Source organism: Glandiceps talaboti, chromosome 16 (genome assembly GCF_964340395.1).
Source record: "Glandiceps talaboti chromosome 16, keGlaTala1.1, whole genome shotgun sequence".
NCBI lineage: Eukaryota > Metazoa > Hemichordata > Enteropneusta > Spengelidae > Glandiceps > Glandiceps talaboti.
Genome location: NC_135564.1, coordinates 21,727,231 through 21,741,106, shown reverse-complemented (window position 1 = coordinate 21,741,106; position 13,876 = coordinate 21,727,231). Strand labels below are relative to the sequence as shown.

Here is a 13,876-nt window from a genome sequence, read left to right as displayed (position 1 = left end):
CAGCTTTGCCTTTGATTGTGGAATTTATATATATGGATTATCTTCCGCATGTTAACAAGTGGTTGCAGTCTTTCAAAAGAGGCGCTGACCGCTGAACAATTTGATCATCCTCGTTGAATGAGCCAAATACAACTGAATACCAGTAGCTAATCATAGTCAACAACACTCTTCATCAACGGGACAGAGCATGGGTCCCCGGAGCTATCGCGCTCTTTCCGATAACTACCACTTTTGGAGACACTCGCCTAGCTATCATGACTTGGATTAAGTCCCTAGAATCCTAGAATCCTAGAGTACGATGGGGACAAATAGTTCCCGCCTGCAGGATGCAGAAGGTACGTGCTTTCATAAATACGGTAGCCAGACATTTTGATTAGGTATGTTTTTCTTTTGTGCAACAGTTACGTTTGTTGTTTGTCGAGCAGTGCAATGGAAGTCTATCATTGGTTCTTGACAACACCTGTGCCGTGGTGACGAATGAAACGTCTGTTTTTCTCGCTAATGAAATCAAAGTTCTCACGTTCTACTCGTTAAACGTGCCAAAAGCGTGCATTTGGTCTTCCCACAGAGCCGATTTGGGACAAAAAAACATACAAAAATGCTCTGTGGTGGCTGGGAATCTTTAAGAAATATTTCATGCAGAACACAAAAATCCTGATCGAATTTCAGATTGGAAGTGTCACGTATTATACAATAAACAAACGTTGTGCAACGGTGCTGGTACAAATGAATCCGATTAGAGTCCATATCGCACCAAGTAGGTGTCAATTAAATTAAAAAGACAATGTATCAGCCACCCAAAACGGTACCCCGTTAACTACTTTGGCGCTGTTGTGTTAATTGGTACCTGTGTAAACGGATCGTTAAAAAGTAATGGCGTCCGACATATCCAACGCGAGACGTTTCACACCTTTTCAGTACGTTGACAAATTTCTGCTCAACTAACCCATTAAATACGCCCGTTTGGGGTAAATGCACCCCATCCTGTGTCTACAACAATGTAGAGAAGTGACAGGAATAACAAGAGACCAGTGTCGGAACCGAAATGATATATCGAGATCCACAATTCACTATCATAGTCTACTCACATAACAGGTGAACTCTGCAATTTTTGGCATGGAGGTACAGACGATATCGTATGGGCTGAAAACCCACAATTAGAAAGATGTATGTTAACATGGGTTATGGAAATAATTATATTATTAGATTTTGATTTTGATAAAATCTGAAACAAATTAGTTTGTGGTGTAACAGTTACTAGCACCACAGAATTCAAGGTCAGCAATGCATGCCCAGTCACCAGTCTGCTACACGCAGACGACATATTTTGGCGTAAAACAAAGTCAGATAAGTTTTCTAGTCATATGTCATCTCTCAGAACGCAGGTCAAATGTTGATTCAAAATGGTGGAAAGAGGTGGATATCCATTGTCGGAAAGGTACAAAATAAAGTTAAGGGATACAGATTGAAACCTTGAGGCAAAACACAACATTTGTGGAGCAACCTTGTCAAAGAGAGTACTGAACTCTTTAGACATTTTGGCCAAGAGCAAGGAATGTCAAACCAGACATTCATGTTTCCAGCTTATGCTTTGTCACTGTAGAAGGATAATGGTAAATTTATACTCTATTTGAAGACAGAATTAAACTTACCTTGTCAAGCACTACTCACAGATTGTACATTAACATTTTACAACATGTAGTATGTAGACACTCTGCCTCAGTCCATATTCTAGAATTCTATGGCATAAGTTGGATTTGTTTTACAAGTTTGAGACAAGGAAAGAATAATTTTTGTATTAAATTGGTGGCAAGCAAAAGTTTCAAATGTCCTTGTCTAAAATTTCCAAAAAAATATGAAAAATAATGCACAAATTTACTGAAAATGTGATGGCCAATTTTTTTTAGGGGAAGCTGTAGTCTGCTACAAAACTGAAATAACACTAGGTTGTGACCTATTTGGGTTCAGGTTTTTTTATTCTTTATGTTCCTGTTTTTATTTGTCTGTTGAGTAGGATTTCTTTTTATTAGAATTTTACTAACTTTAAACAAAATGTGAGGGTGGTGTCATTAAATTTAATGGTTAGAGTTGTGTAGTTCTGTTGAAGTGGTCATAGCTTTTAGGTATATGAAAATTTGAATTCTACATAAACTGACATAATTGAAATTCTCTGGGGTTTGCTAACTTTTGTATTTTTTGTCGAGGAGAGACGGGCAAAGTTTTCATACCTTGAGGAAATATTAGTGTTTTATTTTGAAATACATAAAGAATTTCATTTTTCTAATGATAGGATACATTTAAATTTAGCCTACACATGAATCTGTTTTATAATGCAAAAATTATTGGGTTTTAGGCTGCATTCAAGTAAAATAAACTCCTCAATAATGGTGACCTGTAAATGTTTTTAATTTCAAAAGTTCATCTAGCAAGTTAAGTTTCAATATGTATGTATGTGAGTGTGTGTGTGTGTGTGTGTGTGTGTGTCTGTCTGGCTATCCATCTGTTTCTGTCTGTGTCTGTCTGTCTGTCTGTCTGTCTCTGTATATATATACATCCATACATCCATCCATCCATCCATCCATACATACATACAATACATACATACATACATACATACACACATACATACATACATACATACAATACATACATACATACACACATACATACATACATACATACATACATACATACAATACGTACATACATACATACACACATACATACACACATACATACATACATACATACATACATACATACATACATACATACATACATACATACAATACATACATACACACACACACATACATACATACATACATACATACATACATACATACATACATACATACATACATATGTTCCATAACATGGTTGGTAATAAATAAGTCAGGACAAAAAACTTCTCTTTTACTGCAATTCATACTAGTTCTAGATTATATAGTGAATAGACAATAACAACTGAGACATTTATTATTTACCATCAATTTATTCCATAAAATTATACAATCCTTTTTGCTTTAAAACCACAGACAGACCAGCATTTGAATGAAAAAGGTGTTATTTTCGTATTTTGACAGGGAAAACCAATTCCAGTCAGTCACAGTCTGATTTAAGCAGTACAACATTTGATGACTTCACACCTCACAAACCATTACCTAATGGTACTCTAGGTGTACACAAACAACATGCTCAACTCCATCATGCAGAACAATTACAAAGACAAGGTGAGTTTGACAATAGTTGGTAATTCTCTTGAAATTTACACTTCACACTTGATTTACCACAGTCAGGTAATGTGAAAAGAAATGACCGTTTCTACCTTGAAATAGGTTTAGTGGTTTTTCTTCATTTAAAAAGTAAACTTGGGATTTACGGAATTCTTAAGAGTTGAATGTATTTGTAATTGTACCTTTTCATGAATAAGTGGTCTGTAAAAACTGTTGAAACCAGAAGGACTATTATGTCTTCATTACCTAAGTGTCACTCTGTGATTTATTGTATGTTGTCTACACATTGTCAATGCCAGACTTCTGTACGCTGTTACAGATGTTGATAGCCAAAAAATAAGAAAAAAGGAGTTTTGATTACTAATGACTCAACCTTTCTTTTTCTACTATCCCTTCATTTTTTTGTAGTTCAAGAAATAATAATCCAAAATAAAATGAAAAAAAGTATTACTGCACCTACTTCTTTGAAATGTATGCAATTAGCACATATTTTATTTGGCCATACCTCAGTCTTGTTATAAGTTATTGTCATAGCAACCAAATAAATTATAAGTATTGAAAAACATGACACACACAAACATAGCAATATAAACAGATTACATGATGCAAATATAATGGAATTGGGAGGGGAATAAGGGGAGGGACTCTTGAATGCCCTGACTGAATATCAGGGACATTGGGGGGGGGGGGGGGGAGGGGGGATTATATCAAAATGGCTGCAGTGGGTAGTGATATTGCAAACTTGTTTCACACTGATGAAAACCTGTCAAATCATCATGTATGCAAATTGTTTAATACTAGCTCAATAGACCTGGATCTTAGAAATGATTACAAGAACAAAGCAAAGCCCTGAATATTTAAAACCAGTGGTAGTCAGTTGTGAAAGCTTTGAAACCAGTGGTAGTCAGTTGTGAAAGCTTTGAAACCAGTGGTAGTCAGTTTTGAAAGCCTACAAAAGCATTGTGATAGATAGAAAACTATGGTCAGGCACAGCTCACTGATAGCTTTATCTCACAAATGCTAATACACTTCTAAACAAACAATAGAGGAATGTAGTATGCAAACATATTCACCTAAGAGATGTTCAATGGATTGTCAACTAGGTATTGCCTATCAACTAAATCTAGATATCTGTATCTGTCTGGGTCTACAGTGCCTCACAGTCATATCTAGATATCAGTATCTGTCAGTGCCTCACAGTCATATCTAGATATCAGTATCTGTCTGGGTCTACAGTGACTTATAAGTTACAGACATAACAGTACTATTAAAGTTGGCAGCCTGAGATTAATTCAAAGAGTTCATCTCTCTCTATACATTTTCAAGCTAGTGAAAAAATACTTGACTGAAGTGCTTTTTTCCAAATAGTACATTTTACTGTGCTGATTTACTAGGTAATAAAGACTGTAAAATGTAATAGTTTCACAACAAAATTGTTTATAAAGGTGTTAACCTTCAACCCCCGACACTGCCTGTATTTTGGTTGAACCCTATTGTTCATATTTTTAGAAGGGCTAATCTATTTTGCTAGCAAGAGGGGCAGGTTAATTTGATATACTGATTTTATCACCATCAATTAGATATTGCTATAAAGATTCATTCCCCTCAACTCAGGTAGGCATATTACAAACTGACCTAGACACAAATTTGGGTGCAGTTTCAAACAGTTGTGTCAATTATTTTGACTGAAATCCTAAGGTGTGTGTTAGCATAGGGAATAAAACTGTATTGACATAGTGAATAGAAAAAAACAAATACACACACCCAAGTCACTGTGTTCTATAGTTCACCACCAAATTACACAGTGTATCTTAACTATATCCAATCAAATGCAGCACATTTACACAACAACAATTGTTAGTCTTTCAGGTGTTCCATAATATTATAGTATTTCCCATCTAGTTTCATCATAAAATATGTATTATTAAAAGAACAATTTTGAATTACACCAAAGCTAATTTCATGGTAGTCTGTTCTCGTCAATGGTTTCTGAGTTGTCAGTAGCAACAGATTGTGGTGTAGGTATGTATTAGCTAAAATATGTAAGAATATAACAATTGATTGACTTGATATGATGATAATCTGATATCTAAAATAGTGGAATTAAGTTTTCGTAAATTACATTAAATACAGATTGATATATTTGTAAGGATAAAAGAATGAAAAAGTTGATGAAAGTTTGTACTGATAGTAAATATTTTTATGATTAATTAGTGTACACAATTATGATTAATTAGTGTACACAATTATGATTAATTAGTGTACACAATTATGATTAATTAGTGTACACAATTATGATTAATTAGTGTACACAATTATGATAAAGAACTGAAGGTAATTATAACAAATTAAGAAATCTTAAAATTTGACAACCATTTTAGTTTAAAATAAGAGACACATGGATAGACGAATAAAGTCAATACTTTGAAATTATAGAAATTCAACACTAAAACTGTACTGTGTATTTGAAATTATAGCAATTCAACACTAAAACTGTACTGTGTGTTTGAAATTATAGAAATTCAACACTAAAACTGTACTGTGTGTTTGAAATCATAGCAATTCAACACTAAAACTGTACTGTGTGTTTAAATGTGAGGGTTTAATGTAGTGTAAATTTTAGCTCCTAAAATTACAGATGATTTTGAGAGATGTGTGTGATACAGCATACAGAGATAAGATCAAATAGAGATGGTACCAGTGTGTGTCTCAAGTATTCCAACTATTGTAATTATTGTATAGTCTAAATCTGTATGTTATATAATTGTAGTATTCATCACAATAGTTTACTAAATGTGTTTACAGTTCTATTCTAAGTCCAGATATCTTATCTCTAGAATTATTTATTGTGTTCATTTAGGCCAATCAAATATCCTTAATTTAAATTGTTTATCCTAATATATAGACATCTATCTATGTTTTTATATATGTACAGCATTATAGACATCTATCTATGTTTTTATATATGTAGTTTTATAGACATATATCTATGTTTTTATATATGTAGAGTTTTATAGACATCTATCTATGTTTTTATATATGTACAGCTTTTATAGATATCTATATTTTTATATATGTACAGTTTTATAGACATCTATGTTTTTATATATGTACAGTTTTATAGACATCTATGTTTTTATATATGTACAGTTTTATAGACATCTATCTATATTTTTATATATGTACAGTTTTATAGACATCTATCTATATTTTTATATATGTACAGTTTTATAGACATCTATGTTTTTATATATGTACAGTTTTATAGACATCTATGTTTTTATATATGTACAGTTTTATAGACATCTATGTTTTTATATATGTACAGTTTTATAGACATCTATCTATGTTTTTATATATGTACAGTTTTATAGACATAAAGTCTGTAAAGTTGTTCATCATAAAATACCATATTGTACATAAAGTGTGTAGTGTTCATCATAAAATACCATATTGTACATAAATTGTGTAAAGTGTTCATCATAAAATACCATATTGTACATAAAGTGTGTAAAGTGTTCATCATAAAATACCATATTGTACATAAAGTGTGTAAAGTGTTCATCATAAAATACCATATTGTACATAAAGTGTGTAAAGTGTTCATCATAAAATACCATATTGTACATAAAGTGTGTAAAGTGTTCATCATAAAATACCATATTGTACATAAAGTGTGTAAAGTGTTCATCATAAAATACCATATTGTACATAAAGTGTGTAAAGTGTTCATCATAAAATACCATATTGTACATAAAGTGTGTAAAGTGTTCATCATAAAATACCATATTGTACATAAAGTGTGTAAAGTGTTCATCATAAAATACCATATTGTACATAAAGTGTGTAAAGTGTTCATCATAAAATACCATATTGTACATAAAGTGTGTAAAGTGTTCATCATAAAATACCATATTGTACATAAAGTGTGTAAAGTGTTCATCATAATATGTTTTCATAGTCTATCTACAGATTGTACAATTGTTCAAAATGTTCATCATAATATATGTCAGTAATGTAACAGTGAATTCCATACTAAAGTAGACAAACCTAAATATGAGACTGAGTTCATAGCTGGTCAGAAATATAGGATGTAGAGCTTTTGTTGTTATCTATCATAATGCCTGTCAAGTGTTAAATATTGACTTTATTAAGTTTACACTACAATAGTTATGTTCATCAATATTTTAATGTGTTTATAGTTGTTCTAAAATTCAACCAAACAATATGTCAGAAATATCATTCATATAACTTGGTATTTTGTTCATCAATGTATCTACAAAGTCTGTCCAGTATAGTTGGTATTTTGTTCATCAATGTATCTACAAAGTCTGTCCAGTATAGTTGGTATTTTGTTCATCAATGTATCTACAAAGTCTGTCCAGTATAGTTGGTATTTTGTTCATCAATGTATCTACAAAGTCTGTCCAGTAGAGTTGGTATTTTCCACAAAGTGTCAGTTGGAAATGTTTTTCTTGTAACTACTGATTTTGTTCATTCTGGCTGGTAAATAGTTATCAAAGTATTTACTTAGTACAGACAACTTTTATCACAGTCTATTGACAAAGTCTAGCTACAACCCCTTCAAACTTCAAACTGTTTGTATTCCCTCCATTATCAAGCCTTTTCCCTTACCCAAAATTTGCTTTTGTAGTAGTCTAGTGATATTTATCAGTTTAATTTTGGACTAAATTTGTACATATTGTCCCCACTGACGCATTTGTGTCAAAAGTTTTATTGTGAAATCACAAAGTTTATGATTTTTTTCTTGTTCAAAAAGTGTTGGTAACCAACAGAAAACAAAGGAACTCTGATTTGGCACATTTTTTATGTATGTGTGGTATTGAAAGGTTACAATCCTAAAATATCTGTCACATGCAACTGAAGTGTTGCTGAAAGTCAAGGAATTTCTCATTTTTCTCTGCAAGTTCTTAAATATTCAATTTATTCCTCTGGAAACTATCAAATTACATTGGTTATGATATAATTTGTGATATAAAATGTTGAAAAGTGTCGCCATATAAATCTGACAAGTAAATATTGTGTGGAATAAGTCAAGTTATATGCTGTGATTATTAAATATGTCTGGAATCTGACATCAGTTGAGCATGAAAACAGATGAACTAAGTTCAAGTAACTTTTATAAGTTTGTAAGCACTGTACATTATGTCTGTAGGTACATATAATTCAGTTGTGTTTGTGAGTGGTCACTAAACAAAGCTATATGCATGCAGTTTGTCACATATGCAGTCAAGGAAAACAACATAAATTAACTGAGCTGTAAAATCTTTCCTTCATTTTGTGAAAGTTTTAGAATAAAAAAAGAAGCAGGAATAGAAAGGATACAAAATCTAAAATTTTATTCTAAAGTTTGACATTTCTTTGCAAAAGGTGTTAAGTCATCCTTGACAAATTTTGATATGCTAGTGACAAATTTTGATATGCTTGGTGACAAATTTTGATATGCTTGGTGACAATTTTTGATGTGCTTGGTGACAATTTTTGATGTGCTTGGTGACAAATTTTGATATGACAAATTTTGATATGCTTGGTGACAAATTTCTATGTGCTTGGTAATGATGCAAAAAGCTGTATTAATAGACAAAAACCCAGCAGGGAATACGGCAGTAATGGAAAGTTACATCTAGCTAGCAAGCACCATTACAACAAATACACTTCAGAATACAAAAAGACCATAGAAAATGTGTTGAGCTCAGTTAACAGACCTTTAAGTATTGTAGCCCCACAGCAGATTCAGTGACAGACACATTAATTCTCACAATCCCAATTTTCCCTCGTTTTTCAATTTGATAACAAACTGTGTACCTCATAATGTAATAAAAATAATGTTATTGGTTTTGGTTGGAAATTTTAGAGAATAAATTGAGAACATGTTAACATTTCAAAATGGAAGTGAAAGTTGGATAGCAGTAGAAAGACAAACCTATGCTGTGTTTTCTGGTCATGGATAAAGTAAATGAAGACGTGGTCATATTAGTGCCAATTCAACAAACACTTTGTAGACAGTGAAAAACAGCTTTACAAGTGTCTTTATTTCAGCTAACATGGCTTTGTCTGTCATCAGAATGGAGAGATCATAGAGAAGACAATACACACACGAATTACACAGCTTGTTTAGTATTGGTCTCATTGACAACTTGAAGCATCAAACCATCAATTGCGCTAAATGTCTGATTTTTTCAATACCTTCAGGACTCTCAAAAGTGCAGTCAGGGAAGAAAGGGTGGATTTGTTTAGCATCATCTCAATGTCTCCTCTGTGTTTTCAATTGCATACAATGATTGCTTGATGTCTTTTCACCAAGTAAGAGACAGCACCACTTGTCTTGTTTCAATGAAATCTTGTGTGTTTTTCATGTCTCCTCAGGTGCACATAAGTACCTTTGGTAGTGTGCAATACATTTTACAAAATATGACCATTTTAAATTTCTCTTCTTTTTGGCTCTCAATTTAAGTCCAATGTGAGTCACCAGTGACAAGAACTAATGACATATCTGATGACATTGTATGGTCTGCTACACATTTCAGAAAATATTACTAATTTTAATAAATTTGTCTTTTTGGTTCTAAATTCTGATCTTCAAAGCTCAGTGAACACTATCTTATTTCGATAGCAAGTTTTGTGGCATGCAGCTAGGACACAAAGTACCTCCAGGTATTGTCTTTGATACATTATGGAATATACCATCCTTTTTGGGACTTTTTTTTTTATGGAATGTGAGTTTTAGTCAGATGTTAGATACTGCAGAGAGACGTGAATACTTGTTTTGTTACCATGACAATGTTGTTACACTCTGTGTTTCTTTTCATCTTGCATTGTAATAGATGAGCTGTTGTCACAAAATACATTTTGAGTCTACATAGTCCTTGGATCCATACATTTTGAAATATAGATTATTTTTTTTTAGTTTTGAGTTTGAGTTTGAGTGAGGTCTGAAAGATAATCAGAAAGGAAAGAATTAACATTGTTGACTACATTGCCATAGTGTACACTGGGTAGTCTAGTTTAATTGTACATCGTACAAGGTCACTATCTGGACACTATTGAATTCCTCACACAATAGTATTGTAAAAGAATAGAGATTATTGATCTAGTCTATAGATAAGCCTGGACAATTCTTCCTTCTGACACGTTATAATCTTGGACATTCACCCTTGTCAGACATTTTAATGTTTGCTTTATATGTTCATTTATGGATAGATTTATAGCTTCAGTTTGATAGTATAGATCTGTATGAAAGTAAACTACAATAAAAGTACCACTATATGTGTAGAAATTCCCAGATAATAAAAATTGAGGTTTGTCAAGTTTTTTATCTAAAGATCAAAACACTTGTTGTACGATACAGTCTTTCATTACATACAGTTGTTTCTTTACTCCCCTAGTCAGTATTACATACAGTTGTTTCTTTACTCCCCTAGTCAGTATTACATACAGTTGTTTCTTTACTCCCCTAGTCAGTATTACATACAGTTGTTTCTTTACTCCCCTAGTCAGTATTACATACAGTTGTTTCTTTACTCCCCTAGTCAGTATTACATACAGTTGTTGCTTTACTCCCCTAGTTAGTATCTCATGCCAATAGTCCACAAAAACACACAAATGTGGTCCATAACAACCATGTTTGTAACTTTCACATTGTATTGATTCTGGCTCATGTTAAGAAAGGATTATCAAGTGAATAAAATGATCCTATTTATTATATCACCATATCAGTTGTAGCAGTGAATATTTACATGTATATATCACATATCAGTTGTAGCAGTGAATATTTACATGTATATATCACATATCAGTTGTAGCAGTGAATATTTACATGTATATGTCACCATATCAGTTGTAGCAGTGAATATTTACATGTATATATCACATATCAGTTGTAGCAGTGAATATTTACATGTATATATCACCATATCAGTTGTAGCAGTGAATATTTACATGTATATGTCACCATATCAGTTGTAGCAGTGAATATTTACATGTATATATCACATATCAGTTGTAGCAGTGAATATTTACATGTATATATCACCATATCAGTTGTAGCAGTGAATATTTACATGTATATGTCACCATATCAGTTGTAGCAGTGAATATTTACATGTATATATCACATATCAGTTGTAGCAGTGAATATTTACATGTATATGTCACCATATCAGTTGTAGCAGTGAATATTTACATGTATATATCACATATCAGTTGTAGCAGTGAATATTTACATGTATATATCACATATCAGTTGTAGCAGTGAATATTTACATGTATATATCACCATATCAGTTGTAGCAGTGAATATTTACATGTATATGTATAATGATTATTTATACATTAGATAGATAGATGACGGTTACGAGTAGGTTTACTTATATCAGTACTAACATAGTGTATTGCATTACACCAGAAATGTGGTCTTTTGGATACAGATTTGACTGTATGTTATCATGGTGATCATTTCGTGGACCTTCTCCGTTTCACCAGACAAAAGAATTATAATTATCCAGTATCTGTGCATGTTATTACTAACAATTATAGTGCATCAGATAAGTATATTTCAGGAATTTGTAAGGTTTCTGGCAATGAGAATCGATTGAGGTTGAAAGAGGAGGAAATCATTTTCTGCCTCGGAATGCTGAAACCCATGGAATTAACAGATTATTTATATCATTTCCTAATAATATCTAACTAAGCTTATTCTATCTTTCAGGAGTGTTCTATAGGGTTATTTTTTGTGTGCATGACTAGATCTTTCCTTGTGTATATTTAACCATTTATAAGAACTTGTGGTACTATGTTGTTCTATTCCATTACATTTTAAGATATACAGTCAGGTGATGACCTAATTATTATAGATCTTGCCTTGATATCCTATGAGGAAGAATATTGATTTGAAACGTCAGAATTTAATTTATTTATCAGGACTGTTCTACTCATTACTTTTGCACTCCTAGATAGATGGATAGATGGATGGATGGATGGATGGATGGATGGATGGATGGATGGATGGATGGATGGATAGACAGATAGAGACAGACATATATTATAAGAGAGATTATAAGATAGACACATAGACAGATATATATAGATTATAAGATAGATATATAGAGATAGATATATAGATAAAGATAGATTATAAGAGATAGATAGATAGATAGATAGATAGATAGATATAGATAGATAAATAGATTAATAAGCACATCATAACATATGCATATATAAAAGCATGAAAGAAAATAGGATGGTCTCAACAAAACTCAACTCGAAAGGTTTTCAAAAGTTCTGACTAGTTTTTGCGTTGTTAAACAGAGCATAATCAGGTCAGTAAATGAGAGCACAACATATAAATATAGTTACACTCACAAACACTCACGCCAGACATCAGTCGGAATGGTGACGTATAACACATAGCTGATGTAGTGTATCAGTTACAATCTTGTCAAGTCATGTATTTCATTCTCTTCAACAATCCTTCCTTTGTTTAGGTTGGGATTTATAAACATGCTGTATTTTTGGTTAGGTTGGGATTGGACATTGTTTCCTGCCTAATTCTACTTTGGACCAGGGCTACGGTTTGAACTGGTGCCTTAATTTTGATCTGAATTTGAATATGTAAATGATTGTCATTTTTGACCAACAATTTAGAAATGATTTGTAGAAATTGAAAAAGAGTTGACATACTTGTTGGTCTGAATATTTGAACAGATGAACTAAAAATTCTAAATTCTTCTAAGAGTCATTTCTTTTTCACCTATGTAACAATTTATTGATGTCATAAAAACAAACAAATCAACAGTCTGTCTTCACTTGCCACTAACTTAATATACCAAACAAACAAATCAACAGTCTATCTTCACTTGCCACTAACTTAAAATACCAAACAAATGGTTAAATAACCCCCAAAGCCACAAATAGCTAGTGTACAAAGCTTGAACAGTGTTAAACAAATTTTTCTGAAAACAGTACACACCCATTTGTAAACACACATTGATACAAGACGTAATTATAGGGACTGCATACATGTACATGGCTGATGTGGTTTACAAACAGACTGACAACACACAACATGGTTGACAATCTTTTAGGACTCACCTGTGGAAGACATTGATATGTGTTATACAATTTTCAACATACTTCTAGTTACATACCTGTACCCTGGACTTTCTGACAAGTTTAAATTCATTTTATTGTGATGACACAACTATCAAAAGTATAAAATATAAAGTGATTAGTTAACTGTGAAAATATTATAATGACTTTCAATATTTCAATGTGTTATTCTTGGATGATATTGATTTGTGCAATGTGTTATTCTTGGATAGTATTGATTTGTGCAATGTGTTATTCTTGGATAGTATTGATTTGTGCAATGTGTTATTCTTGGATAGTATTGATTTGTGCAATGTGTTATTCTTGGATAGTATTGATTTGTGCAATGTGTTATTCTTGGATAGTATTGATTTGTGCAATGTGTTATTCTTGGATAGTATTGATTTGTGCAATGTGTTATTCTTGGATGATATTGATTTGTGCAATGTGTTATTCTTGGATAGTATTGATTTGTGCAATGTGTTATTCTTGGATAGTATTGATTTGTGCAATGTGTTATTCTTGGATAATAT

At 32.1% G+C, this 13,876-nt stretch overlaps 1 protein-coding gene across 1 annotated transcript in view; it reads left to right on the top strand.

Moving 5' to 3' along the window:
• The first annotated feature begins 240 nt into the window (after positions 1-240).
• LOC144447631 (F-box/LRR-repeat protein 7-like) overlaps positions 241-13,876 on the top strand; it is a 57,338-nt gene continuing 43,702 nt past the window's right edge. The window contains exons 1-2 of the mRNA XM_078137710.1: positions 241-335; positions 3,087-3,233. Coding sequence (XP_077993836.1) covers positions 299-335; positions 3,087-3,233 — 184 coding nt within the window. The 5' untranslated portion in view covers positions 241-298. The remainder of the gene's footprint in view (positions 336-3,086; positions 3,234-13,876) is intronic.